Below are 24,567 nucleotides of genomic sequence, written 5' to 3'. Positions count from 1 at the left end.
GGTCTCCTCTGTGTCGTCCGGAGTGAGGAATGAGTGTTGGTAAATGGGACTTGGTCCTTATGGCCCAAACTTTACATCGCCTCCTGAACTTTTTTAGCCTGTGTTAGGCGTGGGGCTCGGCAGCCCGGTTTTTGTCTGTGCTTTTCTCTTGCTGATATGCTGGGTTTTGCCGTGCGTGTGCGTATGCACATATGCTTGCAAAAATTTAAGCAGGTATTTTACTGGGCGCTTTCAGGCACATCAACCAGCATATTTCAATTTACTATATCCTGATATGGATAGTGTTTGCTGCTTGTAATTAGAGTGTTTCATCCCGCAGTCACAGCAGGCAGCAGTTTATTGATAAAGTTGTTATATAGTTGCTGAGCAAACACCCCCAAATTTGAGCTTCATTAAGTTATTGCCTGCCCTGCTGCGATGCATCTTCATTGCGTGCTGAAATCCATGCCATTGACGGGAGATCCGGAGGAGGTCCAGGGCTGTGCTCTGCGGCGCAGCTTAATGTATCCCATCACAAATTGACACAGCACGCTTGTCCTCAGCTGATATATATAAATTCTTTCCCTTTCCAACCAAAAGCAGTGGGTTTTTTTGGCCACTGCAGATCTTCTCATGCTGGCTGGTGGCCGTGGATGGTGGTGTCACAGCTGAGATGTCTTTGCAGAGCAGGCACGGCTGCTTCTCTCCCCCGTGAGGTTGATACAGACCCCAAAGCATCAGTGGTTTTTCTTTAAAATGCAGGCAGAAAATGTTTCATGTTGACTTGTTTTGTTGTTGTTTAGCACATCCTCTCCGTTCTTGACTGAGTTTGTTATTTGGCAGGTAATCCCTCATAACGAACCCGCAGGAGATTGATGGGGAGAGCTCGTTATGCACTTCCAGAGCAGTTTCACCGTCATTCTGTAGCAGCAAAATGCACCATTAAAGGCAGAGAGCCATGGGAATGATGGGACGTAATTAGTTGTTGCTGTAATATTTTTGATTGAAAGCTTATAGATACTGTAAGCGGCTCTTTTGGAAGCCGGTGCTCTCAGGAAACGATTAAGAAGAGCAGTGCTTATCAAAGGGGAGAGGCTGATCCTGCTCTTACCCTGCCCGCCTCTCCAGTGCCATAATTAAACCATCTGGGAGATGTCACGGCATTCATGCCACGCAGTCGCTGACTCCTTCATGGCACGAGGGGTGAGCAGTGGTGCTCCCTCCCAATTAGGAGCAGGAACCAGATGGGGAGTCGTCCTGCAGAAGAGACTTTTTGGGTGGGATGTGCGCCCAGCAGCTCACTGCCTTGGTCCCTGCGGCAGAGCCACCTGGATCTTGTGTTCCTACTTTTCCCCAGCTTAGTCTAAAGTTCAGGATATATTGAAACCTTGCACAGGTGAATCTGGACAATGTCAGAGGGATGTTGTGGTCAGAAGCATGGTCGTGGAGAGCAACCTGGAATTACTCAGGCAACCTCCTGGTGTGTGCTTGAGCCCTTTCATCTATGGGGAATAGTGAGAATTAAATTCAAATTATTCCCCTGGCACCTGTGGGTCTTCCTTTCCATTGACATCAAGAGGTGTGATGCAAACTGTGAGCGTATAGGTAGCAGTGATGAAAGCCATGATGCAATCTGGGCTCGGCTTGAAGTCACGACAACTGCAGGAAGGCAGAGCTCGCAGCATCATAGCAGTTAATGTTATTTAGCACTAGTCTTTGTAATACAGCATCTTGGCTCTCTTTCTCTATTGTTCCCTTTCGCTGGTAATGTCACCAAACTTGGACAGAAGCTTCCCAAGCTGTGCGTTTGCCTTAGGCTGATTTTGCTGAAGCTTTTGGGAGAGAAAGAGGGGATAGAAAGAAAGCTTGGCATTTATGAGCATGAAATAGAGGGGAAAATACGGTGCGTTGCTTATGGGGAAAAAAGCCTTGCTGTTGTTCCCCTTCAGAAAGTCATGCCATGGGGCCGGGGCTGCCCAGGGGATGTGCCCTGGGGCTGGACCATGTACTGACCCCACCGGCACTTGCTCAGGCTTGCTTTGCGTTCTGCGAGGGCACATCAGGATGAGTTTCCAAAGATCCCACCTGCAGAGCATCCTCTGTTCCTCTGGACCCGAGCCCCTCACGGCCACGTGCGCCCTGCCCCTTGCTCCCGTCTGCCCCCTCCCTCCGAAGGTTCAGCTATTGACACGCACCTCTCCGCCCCCCACGCATCTCGGGGGGCTTATTTCCAGCAGCTGGCATACTTTCTAAATCTCCCTCTACCATCTGTTGTTATCAAGCCTCCTCTCTCCTTATTTTGCTTAATTTCTATCTTTTTCCTCTTGGCCGTCTTAGACATGCCTGCATCTCTTTGCATATGCCCAAGCATTTGCTTTCGAGTGCCTTAGGCTGGTTCCTGCCGTTATCTTCTTGCAGGAGCGAGAGCTGCTGCTTCTTGCTTTGGGAGAGGGACCATGTCCCCGAGGCATCTATTGAGGAGTGCAGTACTCGTAGAAATTTCTTTGTGGCCTCCCTGAGCAGAAAATTTGTCATCGTATCTCTTTCTTTCCAGATGGCAATGTCAAAACGTGATCAAGCTGGGTTGGCCTCCTTACCTCCATCTCTCTCTGCCTGTAGCCAGACCCTGCTCCCTGCCAGGGAGAAGTCACACCTTCTCATGGTGGGACTCAGCAGGACCCCTCCACACTGGGGAGGTCTGAAATGTGGGTTTCAGGGTGGGGGTTTCAGGAAGTAAGCTCAGCTTTGTTTCGGGCTGGTTCAGGAGGGTTTTCCTGGAAGAGGCTTAAATCCTGTTGGGAAGGGTTGTTGGCAAGACAGCATCAGCTGGTGTGAAATGAAGGCTTGTGCGCTGCTGTGCTCCATGCCTGGCTACTCTCAATATCTTATTTTTCCCCCACTGCTTGAATGATGCCAGCCTACCCTTTGCTCCTCTGAGATGCAGCTTATCCTGCTGCGGGCATTGGCTCTGGCCACTTCTCTCACCGGTTTGCCTGGGAGGATGTGGGGACCCCAGGACGGCATTGAGTCCTCCCTGCCTGGATCGTGTGAGTGCCATCACAGATGGATGCACTGCTCAGCAGCGAGGATGCTGGTGCATTCTAATTGCTGGCATCTTTACTCGTTACGAGTGTAATTGTGAGTAGACGTTTGTTTTTGTATTGATAATTAGGGACTGGAACAGATGGCGAAGGCTTAGTTTAAAGTAATGTGTCCATTAAAGAAAATCTACTGTATACAGCTGAAGATTCTTCACTCTAAGAGAGCTCAGCTCTCTATAGCGGAGCTCATCTTCACCCTAACGAGGGCTTCAGCCCTTACAGCCTGTCAGCTGCCTTCGGTGGAGGCTCAGGTCCCGAAGACTTCTCCAAGCAAGTATGTTGAGCTCCCTGCTGGGCAGAGCATCCCCATGGTATCCGCCGTGCCCACATGTGGGTGGTCAGGTGTGGAAGGAGTTGCTGGAGGAGCGGTACCTTGAGCACGCAAGGGGAGGGCAGCGTCTTGCCTGCATTTACCTGTTGGGCATTGAGCCTGTCTGCCGGCATGGTGGAAGTGCAGGGACTGGCCGATGCAGGTGGACAGGTGGCACGTGGTTCACCCGACATGGCTAATGATGCTGTGCTAGCCGTACAAGGCACGGGGAGATGATGTACCCTTGCGCTGACACCCCCCGAGGGGTTTAATTAATACCCAGTGCCAAATAACGAGGACTGGTCCTCGCAGCAGGACAAAGCAGGCAAGAGGAGCGCAGGAGGAGAGGTGCGAGGTGTCCGTGTGGCTTCTCTGCTAATTAATGATGCTCAGGCACTGGTCCCTGGTAATCCCCTCGTTAGCAGGCAGAGCAAGGGGATTTTACTGCCTGTTCCTCCTTTGCCCGCTCCCAAGTGATGGATGGCTGGGGGGGGGGTAATCCCTGTGTGTCCCCACCAGCAGCAGTGTTTTGCAGCTGAGAGATGGAGATGAGTGCTGGGTGTCCCCCCTTTCTCCGTGGGATCTTGGGATGAGGGGCATGGGCATCTGCACACAACCCCCTTGCTGAAGGAGGGCGCTTGGCAGAGCCTTAGCCCTGAGCTGCCTGGCCATAAATGTCCCTGCGGGGTTTCCCCAGGGGTCACAGTGTCACTTGTATATCCAGAAAATGAAGTAAAATCCAAGATTTCCTCCAAGAGGAAATAGCAGAGGTCAATGGGAAGTTGCTCAGTCGAGTCCTTCTGGTGCCGAGTGCCTCTGCAGTCATGGGGTGTGGGTAAGCTCAGCAGGAATTTGAGCTGGAAGGGAGGATTTAACCACTTTATTTTATTAAAAAAAACAAACCAAACTAAACTATTTTGCCAGGTTATGGATCTTCTTGTATATGGCAGTGTCCTCAGGAGTCAGGGTAGCATCTGAGCAGGAGAAGGTCTGTAGAGGGTCAGCCTTTTAGTGGTGGCTCTCAGCCCTCTTTTTTCCTTTGGTTTGCAAATTGCTTTAGAAACATGGAACTGTTGAAGTGCAAGCTATGCACCTGCAGTGGAAACTTTGCGAGCACGACCTCCCTGGCCACAGGCCACGCAGTCCCCTTTGGACTCTGGAAACCTCCAAAGCAAAAGCTTCTCTGTGGTTCTTTTCCATTTATTCATTTATTTCTCGATTTATTTAGTTATTCTGAAGTCTCCTGCTTCAGGAGCTGCTGCGTGCCATGCTGGCATTGCTGCTGTGCCTTTCTGCTTTCTTTCCAAAATGTGGAGCCTTTGGGAAGGAACAGAACAGGAGGGAAGGGGTGAGATTTTGGGAGGGAGCTGCCAGGAGGGATCCTGGTGGATGCCACCTTGGAGCAGAGCCGGTCCTTGCGAGCTACCATCCTGCACCAAGGCTGTACTTTATCAAAAGTACATTCCTCTGTCATCACCCCACTGAAAAAAAAGCGCCTGGAGAAGGAAGCTGTAGGTGCATGGAACAGGAAGGGAGACGATGGAGTGAAAATCCTTTCTGAACAAACCCTTGCAAGAAGTGCCTTTCCTGGAACTGAGTGTGTCCTTATTCACCAGAGAGGGCGGGCGAGCTGGGTCCGGGTCCCTGCCCAGCCACGCTCCCTGCGTCACCCTGGGCTCTGCTGCCTCAGTGTCCCATGTGGCAGAAGGACACTCCGTTTGCTGCGGGGTAAAACACCAAGCATTTTAGGGGCTCTCAGAGGATCCCTCCCCACATAGTCATGCTGGGAGTGGGGACTGGGAGACGTTTGCATGGCCTTTTGCTTCCACTTTTGCATCTATTTATGCACAGGCACATCTGCCTGCTTATTTGGAGGGCCGTAGCAAGGATTAATGACAGCTTAACGAGGTGCGGAGCTGTTTGCAAGGGAAGGAAAGCTTGGGGGCAGCAGGAAGGCAGAGGGCGGTGGGAGTAGAAAATCTCTGGAAGTCTGGAGCATGAGCCCCCAGCCCCATTCGGGGTCAGGGAGGAGTTGCAGGTGGGATGTGTTGTTTTTAGCTGGCTTCTGCCAAACAGAAAGGGGCTGAAGCTGCAGATGGAGGCATGCTGTGGTGGCATGAAGGCTACTGCACTTTTCTGTTCCCTGCACAGGCCGGGGGTGAAACGTTTCCTCTCCGAGGGCACTGCAAGCACGGGTATGCAAAGCATGGGTGCAGCAGGCTGTGGGCTTTGAAGCCCCCCTCAGCAGTGCCACAGCAGCATCCCAGGACCACTTAGGGACGCAGAAGCTTTGCAAGCTCCCAGGCACCTTTTCACTCCATCTCTGGTGTGGGGGTGCCTTGCTCTCTGTGGCCCCCGCTCACCTCTCCTGGAGCCAGGCCAGGTCGGGAGCTCTGGCTGGAATTTCGGGAGAGGGAACATTTATCACTCGTGGCAGGGTGGGGACGTCTCGGTCACGCTTCTCCGGCTTCCCATCCTGGGACAGCTGGCAAAGGGAGGGGTGGGAAGATTAATAGGAGTCTCGTTTCCCACTTGCGATTGCTGGAGCGGGTGTGGAGAGATTAAAAGCAGCAATCCGGGGGGCAGTTCATGTTCCTGGGCTGATTTTTATTTTCTGACCTCTATTTCTCTGGTTGCACCCCTTTTCCTGGCACTGCAAAGCTGCTGTGCCTACCTGGGACCATAGAGGAAATGGGAGGGATGGGGGATGCTCAGCTATGCCAGCCGCCGCCAGCGTACCTCCTCCTCCCATTTGGTCGAGACACAGGAATCAAGGAAATTAATCTGCATGTCTGCTTGCTCCAAACAAATAAATAAAACCTGGAGGATTTTTCCCATCTGTTTCTATATGTTGTTGCTCTCACTATTATTCTTGTTGTGTTTTGTTGTTGTTTGTTTGTTTTAAAGAATAAAAGTAGGGAAATGTAAGCTGTATTACAGCTTTTAAATATTTCCCACCAAATTCTCCATCAAAAGACTCCCAGCAGTGGAACATCACTCCAACAATGTGATTTTTATTCGCGTATTTGAAATCACTCTGACAAATAATAACTGTGTGCAACAACAACTTAGGGCACCAGACAGATGTAGTGCATAAAAGGGGACATCTAGTGTTGCAGAGCAAAGCAAGTAGCTGTGAGTGAGTCAGATGGGACCCACCGAAAAGCCTGTATGGAGATGCTGGGGGAGAGATTGGGCTCTGCCTGCTGTGGGAGACTTTCCCCCAGCTTCTCGCTGCTTCCAGGGAGTTAATGCAAACTTGCTGCTTGGGTTTAGACGGCTTTTTGTAGGTGCATGTAATGACTCCATGAAATGCAGCAACCTTCTTAATTTTTAATTTTTTTTTTTAGTTGGTAACGCTCTTTTCCTTTTCTAGGCTTGGGAGGATCAGAGATGGCAGCGTGGACAGTGTTCAGGCCATGACTCTTTGCAAAGAGTCTTGTCCTGCACTGTTTGCTCTGGAGTGAAGCTGCCCTTAGTTAATTAGATGTATTAGGGCACCTGCTGCTCTATTTCTTAGCAGCTCCAAGGGTCAGATGCATGCTCCATGAAAGCAAGTGAATGTTTTTTTGTGGCTCTGTGCTCATAACATTATCAAAAGCTTTGGGAGTAACTAGTTTGCTTTCCTTTTCTTGTGTTTCCTCAGAAACTTTGATGGATACGCGGACGGCAACGGCCGAGCTGGGCTGGACTGCCAACCCTCCTTCGGGGGTAAGTGCCACTCGCCCAGCTGATCCTTACGCGATCTTGTGGGGTTCATGCTCTTTGTCTTAAAACGCTGGTGGGGAGCTGGGGAAGTTACAGTGGGAGCAGCGATGCCCCATCGGGCTGGCGTGGGGTGGCCAGGGCATCGCTGTGCCGAGCTGTGTGGCCGGTCCAGGGCTGAGCGTCCCTTCCCTGAACCGATCCCAGGGTCTCGGCAAAGATGGAGCTTTTCTCCATCCCTGCGCTCTCTCCTCTCCTGCCTGTCCTCCTCCCAGGTGAAGGGGCCAGCCCCATCACTGCTCTCCATGCCCCCGCTCAATCCTTCCTTCTCCCTGTGCCAAAAGACTTGTAATTAGGAAACATTAACAGGCTCAAAACAGCTTTCATACCTGGAACATCATCCGTAATTGCACTCAGCAGTGCTCTTCCCTGGCTATTAATGTCACTTTTATGAAGTAATGAGGAACAAAACACACTGAGGCACTTAAAACATCTTTTTTATATAATATGAGTCTTTGAGGAATGGAAGCATAAAATCACCTGACTCACATTCCCTGGGCAGAGAAAGTGAGAGACGGAGCCGTGGAGGAGAGGAGCGGCAGTGGGAGGGGATGCAAGTTGATGGATGGGCATCACGGTGGGACAGGCAGCTGGTCGGGCAGGGATGCGTACAGCAGTGAGGTCCATCCCTGGGGCCTCCAGGACATGGCAACAAAAGGGAAAGGATGCTAGCCTGCACCTTTGTTAGGGTGTGACTGGCTTGGCCAGGTCCTCAAAAGAAGTGAGATTGCACACCGTCACCAAAGCTGAACCACACATGCAGTGGGCACGAAATCCTCTCCAGACACATCAGAGGCCCTTGAAATGTGGGGCTTTGCCTCTGAATTGCTGTGGAAAAAATCTGTGCCCAGATAAATTGCTGGCAAAATGCAGGGGGGCCACATGCAGGTAATGGAGATGGGATATAAATAGTTGCCTGCAGCTGCTATCGCTGAAAGCCATGCAAGGCAAGTGGGGAGCTTGCGTCATAAGGCTTGGCAGTCTTGCCCTCTGCAGAGTGAAGCATGTCCCCAGCCTGCATCCCTCCACGCACATCCCTGCATCCCTCCGCAGATCCCAGCTCCTGATTCCTGGCCCTGCCTCACCTGTCACAGGGTGCCCTGAGCCTGTCCATGTGGTGATCCAGCATTAATACTCTGTCTCTTGCTCCTGTCAGAGTTACTGGTGAGTCTTCTCCTTTACAGGAGTGTATGTTAGATCTTCCACAAAGTATTTTAAAATACCAAGTCCCTTATTTAAAGACGCAGTTAGTCCGTAGCACGTGTGGGAGAGTGTGACTTCCCTTGTGAAGTCCCCTTGCTCATGGACTGGGCTTTTTTCAGTAGCACCAGGCACTTTGCTGGGTGGATACGGAGCATCTTGAAGTGTATTTGGGACTCCTGGAGTGAACCCCCCTGTAGGCGTCATGTCCCAGCCAAGGCACCTTTTGGAGTAGGTTGGATGCTAGTTGAAAATAAGCAATGTCTTCCTCTTGCTTCAGGCATGCAGTAGTCTTTATGAGCTGCCTGCTTACAGCACTGGGTTTTGGGGTTTGTCCTGTTTAATAGTTCACAACAAATATTTGAGGGCAGATTTGTGCTGCTTCTTGGCTTGTCCAGCGGTACTGGCCAGTATTTGGGTGAGGCTTGTCTGGAGTGCAGGTGCCAGGGAGGGTTTGCAGACTGTGAGCCATCCAAGCAGCCTGGTGTAGAAATGCTAAGATACACTTGGGGATTTCTGCTTGTGTTGCAGTAAATGAAGACCCCAAATTTAGTTGGTCTTTTCTTGGTTTTAGCCTTCAGTTCCCTAAAGCAGCCACCCTACGGCCGTGCTATTTCTTTTTCAGCCCGAACTGCTGAAAGCTGGGTTAAAAAACCCAAAGCTTCCTCATCCTATCCAAAAAGTGAGAGTATGCTAGCAGCCTTGCTTTGGGGCTTAGCAACAAACAGTGGCACTGTAGGAACAAGTGAAGAAGAGGGGAACCAAAGAGGAAAGCAAAGAAACCAGAGGGAGGAGAGTAGCAGCTGTCTATAAAAGGGACCTTCCCGCTTCTTGATGCGGGAGGGAGGAGATGGGAGGATGGGAGAGGGGCCCCTGGCTGCTGCTGGGGTGTCAGCTCCTTCTCCCAGGCTCCTCTTGTCTCTCCTGGGGCTGGAGGTAGAGTGATTTCATGAGCCACCTCTCCTGACGCCGGGGCTCCATGGCTTCGAGTCCTTTTGGGTGGTGGCATCCCCCATGGTGTGCTGAGGTCTGGGAGTGACTATTCACCCCAGCTCACAGATGGGCCCTGGGGCGCAGGGGGGCTGTTGACATTAATGCCAGGGCACGGATGCCAGCCAGGCAGCAGGAGCTGTGGTCCCGGGGGACTGGCTGTGGCGGGACGTGGACTCTCCTTCTGCTCTCCCCGGTGGATGTGCTTTAAATCTCAGTGGAGAAGAACATTGTCTTAATCCTCAGCTCCCTGTGAATTATGTAGTGGGATCTCGTCAAAATGATGCATTTGTTGCTGTTAGAACATCGATGGCAGCAGCCACTGGCACCGTGGGTCTTACTAGCCACAGGGATCTGCTGCTTTTCAGTGCCCAGTGGCAGGAGCACTCAACCCAAGGGATGCCCAAGAGAGCATCAGGATCCAGCCCTAAGCCCTCATGAGGGTTTTCCAAGTGGTATTTTGTGTCATTCCTAGCTGCGGGCAGCCCTGTGTGCTGGGTGCCTGAAGTGCAGCAGGGTCTGCTGGCAGGTTTTGCCTCTTAGTTTTCGGCTTTGTTTGCAACGCCCCCCAAAAAAAGCAGCAAAGTGCAGGGGATGCTCAGTGGAAGGAGCTGGTGAGAGAGCTGGTTCCCTGATGGGAACTATGAATAAAATGATAGTGGGTCAGGTCCCCTCTCGCGCACCCGGTCCGGGTCCACGAGCTGGCGGGTGGGATGAAGAGGAGGATTCCTGCAGCAAAGACAGCAGAGCAGTGGGGCCAGTGTTAGGTTGGTGGGCGAGTGCTGGAAGAGAGCTGGTTGTCTGGTGTTAATTGGATGATGGGGCTGTAATGCAAAGCCCAGGTGGGAATGGGAAACAATGCCAACCCCATTGGTCAGGGAGGACCTTGCAGCTTTCTTGTGTGAAGAGGTGTCTGGTAATGAAAGGGCATTGAATCTGCATGTCTTGTCCAGGGTGGAGAGGGGTTTTTGCAGTGCTTTCGTGGCATGAGATGAGAAGGGAGAGCACTTGGATGGATGCGTGAGGTTTTATTGCTGGTTTGGTAAATGTTGCTTAACAGCAATGTGCAACCTTGAGCTGTGATCTTTGCTTAAACTTAGCGGAGCTGAGTAGGTGGACCTGGGAGCAAATGTTCTGTTACGCTTGTTGGCAGCGTGTGGAGGACCCTGCTTTGAAAACAAAATTAAAACCTGTGCTTTTTTACATCAGGGCTGTGGTTTACAAGGGGGAAGCTTGGGGAGCAGGTGAGGAACATGGTTTTTTAATGGAAAATGGAAGAAGGCAAAATCTGTAAGGTTGCAGGGTTGGTCGTGGTGCATCAGCTCTTTGGGAAGACTCAGTGTGACGGGACAGGTTGGCATCACCCATCTGCTGTTGTGGCCCCCCACCCCTGTAAACACAAACAGGCGTGAGCACTGCTGTAGCATCACTCCTGGAAATTATGCCTGATATTCAGAGTGCTGCTTAAAGATTGCCATATGAATAATGCTGTTATGAGGAGACTGTAAACATGGATTAGTTAAAATGAATGGATTATGAGGTTGTAAATCTGTCTGTAGGACTCTAATGCCATCATAGACTATTCACAGTTTGCTGCTGTCCCTTAATTGAAATTGTAGCCTGGATTATATTAATGCCCTTCTATAAATCGAATTGCAAATCTATATTCTCTCTCTCCACGGCGGTAATGTTTTATTTAGTTAGTTTTCTTTGCTGGGGGAAATGATTCCGTCATGCTGAGAGCCTGGGGTCAGGCTCGCTCTCCACCCACGTGCTGACTCGGGCTTTAATGAAGCTGTAGCCCCTCGTGTGCTGCTTTCCCTCCCGCCTCTGGGTATCTGGACCATCTTTCTTCCCATTTTTACATCTTCTCAGGGCAGCTAAGGTTGTTGCCCACATGGAAAAGATGTTTTAGCTTCAGCTGGGAGCAATGGGGAGAGGCATGCAGAGGCAAGAGGGCGAGAATTTCTTCTGGTGCTGCCTGGTTGGTGTTTCTGCACGTGCATCATACTGTGTGTCCACGACCATGTTCCTAGTCCCCTTTGGGGCTTTGGGATTCTCCTTCCAGCCCTGCCCTGCCCTGTGCAGGGTGAGTGGCACCTCCGTGGCTCACAGGCCACCGCCGGTCCCTCTGCCTCCCTCTCATCACTTTTCCCTTCTCCTTTCTGCAGTGGGAAGAAGTCAGTGGCTACGACGAAAACCTCAACACCATCCGAACGTACCAGGTGTGCAACGTCTTCGAGCCCAACCAGAACAACTGGCTCCTCACCACGTTCATCAACCGGCGTGGAGCTCACCGCATCTACACCGAGATGCGCTTCACTGTGCGGGACTGCAGCAGCCTCCCCAATGTCCCTGGCTCCTGCAAGGAGACCTTCAACCTCTACTACTACGAGACAGACTCTGTCATTGCCACCAAGAAGTCCGCCTTCTGGACGGAGGCACCCTACCTCAAAGTGGACACCATTGCTGCTGACGAGAGCTTCTCCCAGGTGGACTTTGGTGGTAGGTTGATGAAGGTGAACACAGAAGTGAGAAGTTTTGGGCCCCTGACCCGCAATGGCTTTTACCTGGCTTTCCAGGACTACGGGGCTTGTATGTCTCTGCTGTCCGTCAGGGTCTTCTTCAAGAAGTGCCCCAGTGTGGTGCAGAACTTCGCCATCTTCCCGGAGACAATGACAGGAGCGGAGAGCACCTCTCTAGTGACTGCCCGCGGCACCTGCATCCCCAACGCTGAGGAGGTGGACGTGCCCATCAAACTGTACTGCAATGGGGATGGGGAGTGGATGGTCCCCATCGGCCGCTGTACATGCAAGGCTGGTTATGAGCCGGAGAACAACGTGGCTTGCAAAGGTAAGGTTGGCCTTGGGTAACAAGGTGCTTTTAGTGTTTTTAAGCTTTGCTCAACAAAATGTTTGTCCCCAAACAAGCTGTTTTGGGCAGTGTCCGTTGTGAAATTGGCTCTACACGATTTACCTGCCCTGAAGCAGTTTTGCTCCAGGGACCATGCAGGGATTTGGGAGCAGTGGTCAATGTGCAGCTTCTCAGTGCGCTCCAGTCAGTGGCCAAACTCGGTGAGCAGTGTGGCGAGGATGTGGGTGCCGGTGCAGCTGCTGCTGCCACAAGCCTGCTAGAAGCCGCCTGTGTGATCTGCTGCCTTCAAAGTGCTGTGCAGGCCAGTGCTTGCTCGCTAAGCCGCTTTCATCTGCCTCATTATTTCCCCAGCAAAGCTGGGGGAGCCAGGCAGCTGCTGTCAGGCCTGACTGCAGCGAAGCCGCTCTGATTCTCTGCATTAATTGGAATTTTTTTGCTGGTTTTTGGGTTCCCCCAGCCACACCACCAGCATGCTGCTGCCTGCTGGAGTCCTCCACAGCGCGGAGTTGTAAATATGGAAATAGTGCTCGCTGCTTTTCATGTCCTTTGGCCATTCTGATGAATATTTCCCAAATAGTGTTGGAGGATTTTTTTTTTTTTTCTATTAGCTTTACTTGCTGCCCGTTCCTTCTCCACTCCCAATTTTAAGGTATTGTTTTTGTACGCTGCTGGAAAGGAGGGAAGAGGAGAGGGCTTTTTGCATAAGAAGCTAACCCCATTTCATCAGTGCTTTCCAAATAGCTTCTAGAAGGTGGGCACCACCAGGTCAAGGAAGGGTTGGGAAGAAGGAGAAGGTCAAAGGCAGGTGTCAGAGTGCTTTAGGCTTGGTTTTGGAGGGGGTGATTGGAGGAGTTGCAGGTGGCAGCACGTGTAGCACCAAGCTTGGCTGTGATGCTCCTTGGGGTGGCCACCACAGTGTTTCTTATTCACCTGTAACTCCGGGTATATGAAAATGGCAAAACTGGGATTCAAGCTATGGAGAAACTTGTTTGTTAATTTGCTTTAAATGTGGGAGCTTGTGTAGTTTTTCACTGTGAAAAACCACCTTCCTGCCTGGCCAAGGTGGGGACAGTGATGCCTTCCCATGCCAGTGCTCCAACAACTGGGAAACCACTAGAACCTTGGTGCTTGTGCCTTGCTTTAACATTGAGCAGCATTGCCAGTGGATTTCTTCAAGTTTTGCAGTTGACACCGAGCATGGTTTTGTTCCCACTAGGAGATGGTCTGTTCCTGTGAGGAGCCGAAGCGCTCCATTAGAGGGAGGGCTCTTCACAAACTGGAGCATTTCTGGCAAGACATTCCTCTGCTATTGAATAAACAAACAGAGCACACATGGTTTTATGGCAAAATGACGTTTTCTCATAATGGAAAAAAACCCCCCTAATTTTAGCTAAAGACTGGAATTGGGAAATAATGTCATTTTACCACAAATGTAGGAAAACAATGATAACGTAAAACTGCCACAGATTTGGGTGGTATTGACTTTTCTATCTGCTGCTGGCTGGAGTGGTGGAAGAAGTTGGGATCTTGAATGCTTCTAACCCCCCAGGAGAAGCGTGTTGCACCTACCAAGTGCTCATAGTTTAGGGCAGGGCAGAGGATGGAGGACAACAGGACATGAGAGGCATGGGAGCGAACCTGCTCAGGGTGGGCATTAGACCAATCTCTGGCTTTTTTTGTTTCCTTTTCTTGTGCAAACCCCAGAATGGTCATGATGTGTTCATGCCATCAAAGCTGCACTGAGCAGACCCCTGTGCATTGGGAGTTTGCTGAGTGTTCTGTGCTGCAGTGCCTGTCTCCAGCTGTGCTCCCATTACGTGGCAGTGCTGATGCCAAAGGAGAAACCCCTTGCACTGCCCAAGTGTGGGCTCTGCAGAGCTCCTGACGAGAATATTGCTTTTGTGTGGGGAGCATGCTTTGCATTCAGGCTCCTTGAGAAAATACAGGATCCTGGCAGGTCTAAAGGAGTAGAAATGTCCTTTACAGATCGACCAGCAGCATTTGGGATCCTGAGAGGCACCGAAGTACACTGTGGGTGCAGAGCAAGAAGGTGGTTAAATGGCACCAAGCACATGCGTGATGATGGGACCATGCTTTTTTGATGATCCTGTGGGCACTGTCGGGTGCTGGTATGATGCTGTCTCTGGAGCAGAGCTCCCATAACTTCCCTCTCCCGGTCTTGTGAGAGTATTTCCCAGTTCCCACATCAGGAGGACGGACGAAAGGCTGGCGTTGTGCGTGGGACCTGCGTGTTTGAAGGTCCTGCTCAACACTGGCACAGAACCCAAACCCAATAAACCCACCAGCCTCTCCTGGAAGTTCACTAAAACCAGTCCTAAAAGCCTGAGCCAGGGCTTACGTTAGGACTGTTGGACAATTAACTGTGTTTGAGTAAAAATCTGACCTTGGGTTCGACTCTTCTGGGTAGCTCGTGTGCACCCTTCGGCCATCAAGTTCCCCCTTGTATCCCTGTGGACTTTGGAGACCATGAAGGAAGACCTGAGCCCACTACTGCCCTTCCCAAAGGTTGGCAGGCAGGAGGTGGCACATCGCAAGGTTTAGAAATAATTTGTTGTTTTTCTATTTGTCTTCATGCTCTTGAAGAGATCATATTCCCCTGCCTTGTTCACCCGCTGGGTTTGCCTCGCAGGGATGCTGCCAGGATTGCACCCCAGCTCCTGGGAGGCACACACTCCTGACATCTGCTTGAAGCCTTCGTCAACCTGAGATGAGCCACTTAACGAGCCTGGGGGAATTGTCACCAAGGCAGGGTGGGGAAAATCCCTTGGTATTTTAAGGCTGAGCAAATGGGCTTAATTCCTCAGTGGTGGGAAAAAAACAGGGTTGAATTGTTTAGCTCCCCCAGCCCTCTCTCATCTCTTCCACCCCCTGGGATAGAGGCTGTGCCTATCATGGGGCCATTAGACCGGAACGGTTTCGTGCTGACAGCAGAGCTCAGGGCCGCTGAGGGATTCATTAATACCAGCTTTTATCAGCACTTAGCCGCTCACGAAAGGCACAGGCAGAGCGCAGTCTTCATCAGGGGTGTTTCAAGTCCCAAAGAGATTATTGTTGTGTTTTAGGGTCAGAGTGATGGGGGGGGTCATTGCCACCATGACACTAAGATGGGGGTGGGAGGAAGGGAGATTTTCTTTATCAGTCTGCCCCATTATTTGTTTTTGTCCCAGGCTGGTTGGGGTTTGGCACTACAGACCTCCCAGCTGGTGTGAAGCTGCGTTGCTCTCCAGCTGGGTGATGGTACGCCGTGCCTGAAAGCCTGATGGGAGTGCCTACCCCATTCTCTTTGGCACCTTGTGCCCGTGAGAGCTGTGGGTCAATGCGAAATGGAGCCTGTTATTGAATTCAAAATGAATAATTCATTTGGTGCGATAGCCCACGCTTTTTTCGGGTTGATATTAAATCCATTTGTCTTGTTCTGCCCCATCCCTCAGCCTTGCTTTACGGCTTCCTTGCGTGGTCAAGGTGCAATGCATCATTGTGCTGGGGAGGAGGTAGGAGGAAAAGTGGTAGCAGGGATTGCTGGGAGGCTGGGGAAATCGTTTGAAACCTTGGATGAGTATGCTGGGTGGATTTTGCTTGTTCTCCTTGAGGAGGATTATTAAACCCTTTCTCTGCTGGTGTTTGACTCTAAAACCTAATGATGGCAAGGTAGCCCCTTACTAGAATGGTGACAGTTGTGGGTCTCTCAGCTTTTATCCCTTTTGACTTTGAGGGGCACTGTATTTTTGTCCGCTGGAATCATGCTGACTTTCTCTCTGACCTTCCCAGTACCAGGCGATAACTCAGTTGCACGGAGAAGCTGGTGAAGGAAAAAGTCTGGATCTAAATCAGCTTTGTGCTGAATTTTTCCTATGTATTTATAAACCCAGGGAGAAGGGGCAAGAGAGTGGTCCTGCTGCTTCCTGGGCTTGTCTCGCTTTTGATTTTCCCCTCTTGGCAAATTCCTGTTGTAGCATGGTCAGGAGCCTCCAAGCTGCTGCGGCTGGGGATAATGAACCCAACCTGCTTGCTTGCAACAGCTGGAAATCTGAGCTAGCAGGGGTGGCAAAATAATAAAAAAAACCCAACCTGCAAAATAAGAACAAAGCTGGGCTGCGATGCCTGTGATGCAGAGGCCGCTCCTCGAGCATCCTTGCTCCCAGGCATCCCCGGCTTTCCATAAGGCACCCCATCTGCATCCGGGTCCCCCAGCCCTTCTTCAGCTGCTGACCGATGAGCTGGGCTGTGCCGAACATTTGCCAAAGCTGTGTGTGGGTTTATTTTAGTTGTCTTCATCCCTTTGGTTTCTTTGTCTCTTTTCTCTGTTTGTCCTTCCCTCCTGCCTTGTGTGTGGAGGGCTAGATTTAGGAAAGGGGTAGCTGGGGGGAATGTCCCACCAGTTGAATGTCAAGGAGCGGGCAGCCTCATGCCAGTTCCTCCATTATCCTTTCCTTCTGCCAATCAGCCCTGGCAATAATTATTGATTTCCTCCATTTATCCATCACAGAAGGCTGGAAACAATAGCAGAGTGCAGGATTTATAAAGTGATTGGTTTATTTATTTATTTTAATAATAGTTATGAACATTTTGTAATTAGTAGTCGAATAATTTGCTAACTCTTAAAATATGGGAGACGTCAAGTTTTCCCAATCAAATTGTTGCTTGTGCTGAGAACTGGGTCTTTTTGGTCTCTCTGGTTGTGCCTTTGCCTGCCTTTTCCCTGTGCCATGGTCCATCCTTGTGCCACCGTACTGTGTTGGAGCACCCAGGAGAGGTTTTCTTGGGTGATGGTTATATTGGTTTTGTCCCACGGGCAGATGGCAGCAAGGGAGACTGTGGGCTGCCTCGCTGTGTCACGGGGACACAGGACCCTGCTCCCCCGTGCCTTAGGGTGCACCTGTCCGAGGGTGCTGCAGCTCCATGCCCAGACACCCTGATGCCTGGGGCAGGGTGAGCATGCCAAGCATCACAGGGGCTGCAGAAAGGCCCTTTTTTGCTCTTTGGGGTGGTTTTATTTTTCTTTTTTTCTCCATGGTGCTGGTCCATGTACTTTTCCACGGCTGGGAAGCATCTCTTTTCCAAGCCTCTGTGCTGACCCCGCTGCCTTTTGCCTCCCTGCAGCTTCCTCTCTGGCAACTTATTCCAGCTTGTCCAAACCATGAGTGATCCCTTTTTGAATGCTTTCTCCTCTTGTTGTGGTTTAACCCCAGCCAGCAACTAAGCACCACGCACCTGCTCGCTCACTTCCCCCCACCCAGTGGGATGGGGGAGAGAATCGGGGGAGAAAAAAAGTAAAACTCATGGGTTGAGAGAAAGACAGTTTAATAGGACAGAAAGGAAGAAACTAATAATGACGATAATAATAAAATGACAATAACAATAGTATGACAATAATAATAATAATAATAGGATTGGAATATACAAAACAAGTGATGCACAATGCAATTGCTGACCACTTACCAACTGATGCCCAGTTAGTTCCTGAGCAGCAGTGCATGCCCCCCCCGCCAGCTCCCCTCAGTTTATATACTGGGCATGACATCACATGGTATGGAATACCCCGTTGGCCAGTTTGGGTAAGCTGTCCTGGCTGTGTCCCCTTCCAACTTCTTGTGCCCCTCCAGCTTTCTTGCTGGCTGGCCACGAGAAGGTGAAAAATCGTTGACTTAGTATAAATGCTACTCAGCAACAACTGAAAGCATCAGTGTGTTATCAACATTATTCTCGGACTAAATCCAAAACATAACACTATACCAGCTACTAGAAAGAAAATTAACTCTATCCCAGCTGAAACCAGGACACCTCTAAAACAAGAGGGGAAAAACAAAGAGATAAAAAGAAAGTGCTTGTCCTGCCCATCTCTCCTTCCATCTGCCCTTGGAATTGGTTTAGCGGAGCCACGGCTTCCCAGCTTGCTTGGGAATTGCATCCCTCTCCCCATCCCTGGTTTGGTGGCTGCGGGTGTTGCACCGGCTGGTGGTGAGGGTGGCTGGCAGGGGAGTGCTCTGGTGTCCCCTGGGGTGCGATGGCACCTAGCCCTGTCCCAGTCCCAGGGTACCTGGCGGGGCTAGCAGCATCCTGGAGCAGGGTAGGCGCATTGAGGGCTGGGGTGCCCACAGAGACCCCCCACCTGCAATCTTAAATAATTGTGCTTAAAAACTGTCAGTGCTTCCTCAAGCTCTTTCCTGGGGACCAGGATGGGGTTAACCAGTTTGTTTCAAAACCTTTCCATCTCAATCCGCGCCCGTGGACACATGTTTGATGCACTGGCAGGATGTCTGCCTAGCAGCTCATGTGCAAGGGAGTCTCTGCGGCTGATGCTCACGATGTTTTAGGTGGCTTTGTGGGGAAGATGTTTCTCTTCTCTATGGGTTTGGTAGTAGGATTTCAAGCTTTTCTCCTTGAAAAGCTTGAAAAAGCTTGTTTAGTGGCACAGGGACGGGGTGGCCAGCGTGCTGGGGCTGCGGCTGGTCTCCTCCTTCCCATGCATTGCTGCGCCTCTGCTCAGGGGCTTGGGCACCTGGTAGACACTAACCATCAAAAAAGCTGCTTTTAGACCGAAGTGAGGGCATCCATGCAGCCAGGGCACCTTCCATCCCTAACGGCAGCGAAGGCGTCCAGGGGGTGTTTTATCCCAGGTTTAGCCGAGCCACAAACCTCTGACTGCTCAAAATGAGCCTTTTCCTCTTTTTTTTGGTAGGTTGTGGTTTGGGTTTGGTGGGTTTTTTTGGTACAATATCAAGTTTTCTGCCCCCTCTCCCATCCTGCGTCAGCCCAAGCTGCTCTCCCTGGCTGGGCTGCGCTGGGAAGTGGCAGCTCTCCCAGCTCTTCCTGAATCCGAGTGGTGATGCTGGAGGGATGGATGGATGCTCCCCTTTGTTGCAGGGGCTTTGCCTGTGCCTGGCAGCAATCTCCCTGCTTCCACCGCTGGGTGGAACAGGCAGCCCAGTTTTACCATGGCTGTGCTGCGGAGGAGAAGCATTTGAATCACCGCGTCTCCAAAAAAAATGAAAGAAAAAGAAAAAAGTGTGATTTTTCTTAAATTATGCCTTAATGAAGGCATCCATTAACCTTCGTAGTAATTTTGCAAGGAAAATGTCCAGGAAAACCTTGTTAAATTTTTTTTCTAATGAGTGTGATGGGTTTTAATGGAAGTCTTAATTAGACATTATTAGCCAAAACGTTCCTCAGGTGGATTCAGGCCCTTTTCTTTCCCCTGGTGCAGGGATGGGGGACTGTCTGTCCTGGATGCTGCCGGCGGGGAGGCTCAGGCACCGCAGCCACCACTCTTTGGCTCTGTCCCCAAATCCTGAGTGTGGTCTGGGTCATCCCTGCGATCCAGACCCCTCCAAAGAAGAAATGAAGGAGAAACCTGGCAAATGTCCCAGGGAAGGTGTGAGTAGAGGCCAGGTGAGCATCACAGGGCTGGGCTGCCCTAGCCAGACTATCGCTGCACGTGGCCTCAGAGGGCTTAGGAAACGGCCCCTGAGCTGTGATGTATGGCTTTATTTTTCTGCATATCATTTTTTTTCCTCCTCAAATTGTACCATGGACTGTTTATGTATTCCCCACCCCAATGAGAACTTTTGAGTGTTGCATTGATTCCCGTCTTAAAAGAGGAAGAAAAATCACTCATTGAACTTTTTTTTTTTTTTTCCCCAAGGGCCTTTTCATGAGCTTGTTTACAAATGGGGGCATAAATCTGCTTCCAAGCCCTTGGCTTGTTAATGGTCCATCTAGGAAACTTTCTGTGGTAGCTGAAGTGCTGGGGGAACCTCATCTTTTTTGGGGATATTGGGGTGCAAAGCTCTGTGTGCGCTTGCAGGGGTTGCCATGGGCATGGGTCCACGAACATCTCTGTGGCGGCAGGGCTGCAAAACCCGCTCAGCTTTCCTAACCTCATCTGCTTACACCAGCCCAGGACACCTGGCTCCCACCCCACCGCTGAAGTCCCTGTGCTCTCTGGCTGGAGCAGGGATTGTTCTCCTGGACAATGGGAGAGCCACAAGGAAGCACAGGATCCGGCCTGCATCCGGCACCCACATTGTTCCCACCCTTGTTTGCAAACGGCCGGCACCTGGCAAACCCTGTGACTCAGCCTGGGGAGTTTTAAAGCCTTTCTATAACTTTTTCCTCTTTTTTAAGTCACAAGAGAGCTTTTTTGGGAATGGCTTCAGCTGGTGCCGTTTTGCTGCTGTTTACTTGCAAGGGATGGGGATCTTGCCCCATGTTCAGGAATGCACCACATAGCCCATGGCAAGCTCTTCAGGAGCCAGCATCTCTCCCAGATAGCTAGTAATAATAATTAAAAAAACTTGTTTTTCTTTTTTTTTTTTCTCTTTTTTTTCCCCAGCTGGCTGGTGGTGGTGGTAGTAGTAATAGTAGTAATAATAATAAAGGAGGGTTTTTTTTACCCCAGCTGGCTGGTGGTGGTGGTAGTAGTAATAGTAGTAATAATAATAATAATAAAGGAGGTGTTTTTTTTTTTTACACCAGCTGGCTGGTTGTTTGGGAGCTGTGCCCTGGGGTTGCAGTCAGGCTTTGCAGGTCTCCTGCAACCTCTGCTTTAGGAAACAGGCCTTCACTGATGATGTTTTAATAAGTGAAAGACCCATTGCATAAACGCAAGCCATGAAAAAGCCATGGACTAGGTGGAGCGAGTCACGCTGCTGCACCTCACCCTGCATTCCCCTGGCCGTTGGAGGAGTTTTGCATGGGTTGGACTTGCCAGCTGGCTCCTGGGACACTGCGGGTATGTGCAGAGGAAGGATAGAGCCCACCAGGGTGAGGGAAAAAGAAAACTAATCAGTGCAGATTACTGAGGTTTTAATTTTCTACCCTCTCAAACCTCTGCATCTGCTACCCGGGTTGTTCTGCATCCGGACAGTGACAAATGGAGTGGTGGCGTGGGTGTTAGCTCCAAGTGTGTTAAAAGTGGTCATTTGTCACGCCCGGTGTCTTGTATCTCGGAGGACGCGTCGAGAGCAGGAGCATGGTGATTAAATCAAAGCATCGCTCACACACTTAAGCAAGGCTTTGGAGGAGGGCTGAGGAGCCATGGGAAAATCCATCCATCTTCAGCCGGTGCAGCAGACTCACGGCCAAGAAACGATCCACGCCTTGTCTATCGGAGCATCAAACCAGACTAAATATTCAGTTGTGGGTACCTCAAATTGAGATGTGCAAACCCACATGAGGAGGGAATTGATGTTCCCCCACCCTGGGCTCCTGGGGGAGCCTCACCCAGTGAGCAGCAACCAAGAAAATGTAATTAATGGCATGGGATGGAACCACATTGCTTCATTTTCATGTTAAGCCCAGGACTCACCTGCTTGTATGATATTTATATGAAAATGTTTTTTAGAAAGGAGAGCGCTGTGGGTTGGGGGTAGGAGCTGGTCACCTTGGTGCTTTTGGTGTGGCCACATCCTGCATGGGCATCGTTGAGCTCCCAGCGGCAGCATCTCTGAACAGGGAATGATGCCTGGGCTAACGTTGTCCTCGACTAGTTGCTCCCCCGGGGCCTCTCCAGGATGATGCTCTGGTGGGTGTGGGCAGAGCTTTGCTGTCTCATTGCTTTTGGGTGGGAGTTGCAAAGCTCAGGGGACGGGGCTGTGTGCCATGCCAGAGGTGGAGGGCTCTGACTTCAGGTCTGGTTTCTGGGCTTTGCTGTCTAAAACTCATCTGTAAAAGCAGAGGCATCCTGGGAAACTGACATACAAGGGGAATTAGGAATTTAATTTCTGCCCTAGCATTCCTCTGCTGGGTCTGCAGCCTGGAGGTAAATTGCCTGTGAGGTGAGACTTGATATTGACTTATTTTGATCTGATTTTTTTCATTTTGTATTTTTTACTATATTATAGTACCTATCTGCAGGTGTGATGTCATTGAGGCGCTAAAAACCAATTGCTAGATAAACCTGCCCTGGACATAGCTTTGGGATGGACTGATGCATGCCGGCATGCATGTTCCCTCTGTGACATGGAGGGAGCTGGTTGCTCTCCTTGGGAGCAGGGATTGCTTTGATGCTTGTGGATTTTGCTCTGTTGCAAAATGGGGAATCTGTTTGAAAGCTTGAAATGGTTCTGGGCATGGCAAAAAGGTTCTTTGCCTGTCTGGGTGCTGCCGGGGACCATCATCTTCTGGCTAATCCCAAATCTCCTGGTTCTGCTACGGGCATCTGTTTAAGCATGCTGGGCTAGTAGGGCTGGCATTCACAGTGGGATGGTGGTGCTGGGATGAAGGTGACAGGCTGAGACCTGGAGCTATCACAGACCTCCTGCCTCCACATCTGATCTGCTCATGAGCTTTTAATCAAGTATTATTATTTAGGACAACTTGTTCTTAGAGAGCCCAAGGTGCAAATTATGTTTCACAGCGAAGAAAAGCTTCCAGAGCTGCCTATGTACAGTAAATCCCCGCAATCTCGTGTGGCTTTGACTTATGTGTAACAGATGTTGAGGATGGAGGAGACTACTTTTTTTTGCCCGCTTGTTGCTACCACCAGCATGGGACACGGGTGGGGATTTCAGCAGGGAGAAGCTGGCTGTGCTCAGAAGTGGGGTTAGCGGGTGTTGTCCCATCCCGCAGCTTGGGCATATCTCCTGTCTCTGGTGATGGCACCAACATGGACAGTGCTAGTGTGTTCATGCTGTTTGCAGAAGGTCCTTTCCCTGGCTGTGAGCTTTTGAGCAGGTTGCCTGCCTCCTCACTGTGGCATGGGGATGAGCCGGTGTGGGAATCATAGAATCATGGAATGGTTTGGCTGGAAGGGACCTTCAAAGATCATCCTGTCCAACCCCCCTGCTGTGGGCAGGGATGTCTTTCACTAGGTCAGGTTGCTGAAAGGCCCAAAAAACTTGACCTTCAGCAATTCCCGTGATTGGCCATCCACAACTTCTCTGGGCAACCTGTTCCAGTATCTCACCACCCTCATCATAAAAAAGTTCTTTTTTATGTCCAACCTAAACCTACCCTCTTTCAGTTTAAAACCATTCCCCTTGTCCTGTCATTACAGGCCTTGGTAAAAAGTCTCTCTCCATCTTTCTTACAAGCCCCCTTTATATATTCAAAGGCTGCAATAAGGTCTCCCCGGAGCCTTCTCTTCTCCAGGCTGAACAACCCCAACTCTCTCAGCCTTTCTCCATACCAGAGGTGTTCCAGTCCTCTGGCCATTTTCATGGCCCTTCTCTGGACCTGCTCCAACAGGTCCATGTCTTTCTTGTACTGAGGACCCCAGAGCTGGATGCAGTACTCCAGGTGGGCTCTCATAAGAGCGGAGTAGAGGGACAGAATCCCCTCCCTCGACCTCCTTGCCACATTTCTTGTGATGCAGCCCAGGATATGGTTGGCTTTCTGGGCTGCAAGCGCACATTGCTAGCTCATGTCCAATTCGTTACCCACCAGTTCACCAAGTCTTTCTCCACAGGGCTGCTCTCAATTCATTCATCCCCCAGTCTGTACTGATATTGGGGGTTGCCCCGACCCAGGTGCAGAACCTTGCACTTGCCCTTGTTGAACTTTGAGGTTCATGTGGGCCCACTGTTCAAGCCTGTAAAGATCCCTCTGGATGGCATCCCTTCCCTCTAGCGAATCAACTGCACCGCTCAGCTTGGTATCATCTGCAAACTTGCTGAGGGAGCACTCAATCCTATTATGTTGTTGATGAAGATACTGAATAGTGCTGGTCCCAGTATGGACCCCGGAGGGGCACCACTTGCAACTGGTTTCCACTTGGACATTGAGCCATTGGAACATCTTGCTTGTCAGTGAGCTGGAGAGGATGAGCTACCATAGCTTTCCACCCTTGTGCTTCAGCCTGGAAACTGCTTTGAGCTGCTCCTTGCTCCGTGTAGCAACACTTGCAACCACCAATGACCTGATGGTAGTTAGATTGGAGCTGAGTTACATTAAGTTACCATAACCTGTTGTCTGCTTTGAATTCTCCTTTGAACTCCTTGCAGGCTGGGGTCTCAGATGGTTTGTTTTGCTTGGCCTCAGTGGCTGCTGAGGTGGCTCTGGTGCATGGGGTCTCTAAAAGACCAGCATTTCCACTGTGGGATGAACATCATCTCTACCTCCTCCCTTTGCTCTTGCTCTGCCCTTGGGACCAAGCATCTTTTGCAAGCCAGCCTCATACAGGAAGGAGAGGGTGGAAATTTGGCCCTGGCCAAATTTTCCGTTGGTGGGTGCAGTGCTGCAGGAGAACCTCAAAGGGTGAGGGACATGGAAGGGAATCCAACTGTTTCGTCTTCCTTGCGGTCCCCTCTCTTCTGCCCCCAGCATTGCAGCAATGCGCTGCCTGAGGAACCCATCTGTTATTTTCACTTTTTCATGTTTCCTTGCTTC

General features: G+C 50.7%; 1 protein-coding gene across 2 annotated transcripts in view; it reads left to right on the top strand.

Moving 5' to 3' along the window:
• Positions 1-24,567, top strand: part of EPHB1 (EPH receptor B1) — an 86,374-nt gene that overhangs the window by 20,485 nt on the left and 41,322 nt on the right. For both annotated transcript variants that reach the window (XM_069791803.1, XM_069791804.1), the window contains exons 2-3: positions 7,037-7,101; positions 11,517-12,198. In XM_069791803.1, the coding sequence (XP_069647904.1) occupies positions 7,037-7,101; positions 11,517-12,198 (747 nt within the window). The remainder of the gene's footprint in view (positions 1-7,036; positions 7,102-11,516; positions 12,199-24,567) is intronic.

The sequence above is a fragment of the Haliaeetus albicilla genome, chromosome 9 (assembly GCF_947461875.1).
Source record: "Haliaeetus albicilla chromosome 9, bHalAlb1.1, whole genome shotgun sequence".
Taxonomy (NCBI): Eukaryota; Metazoa; Chordata; class Aves; order Accipitriformes; family Accipitridae; genus Haliaeetus; species Haliaeetus albicilla.
Note: the sequence above shows the minus strand (reverse complement) of the source record. Positions and strands in the feature narration are given on the sequence as shown.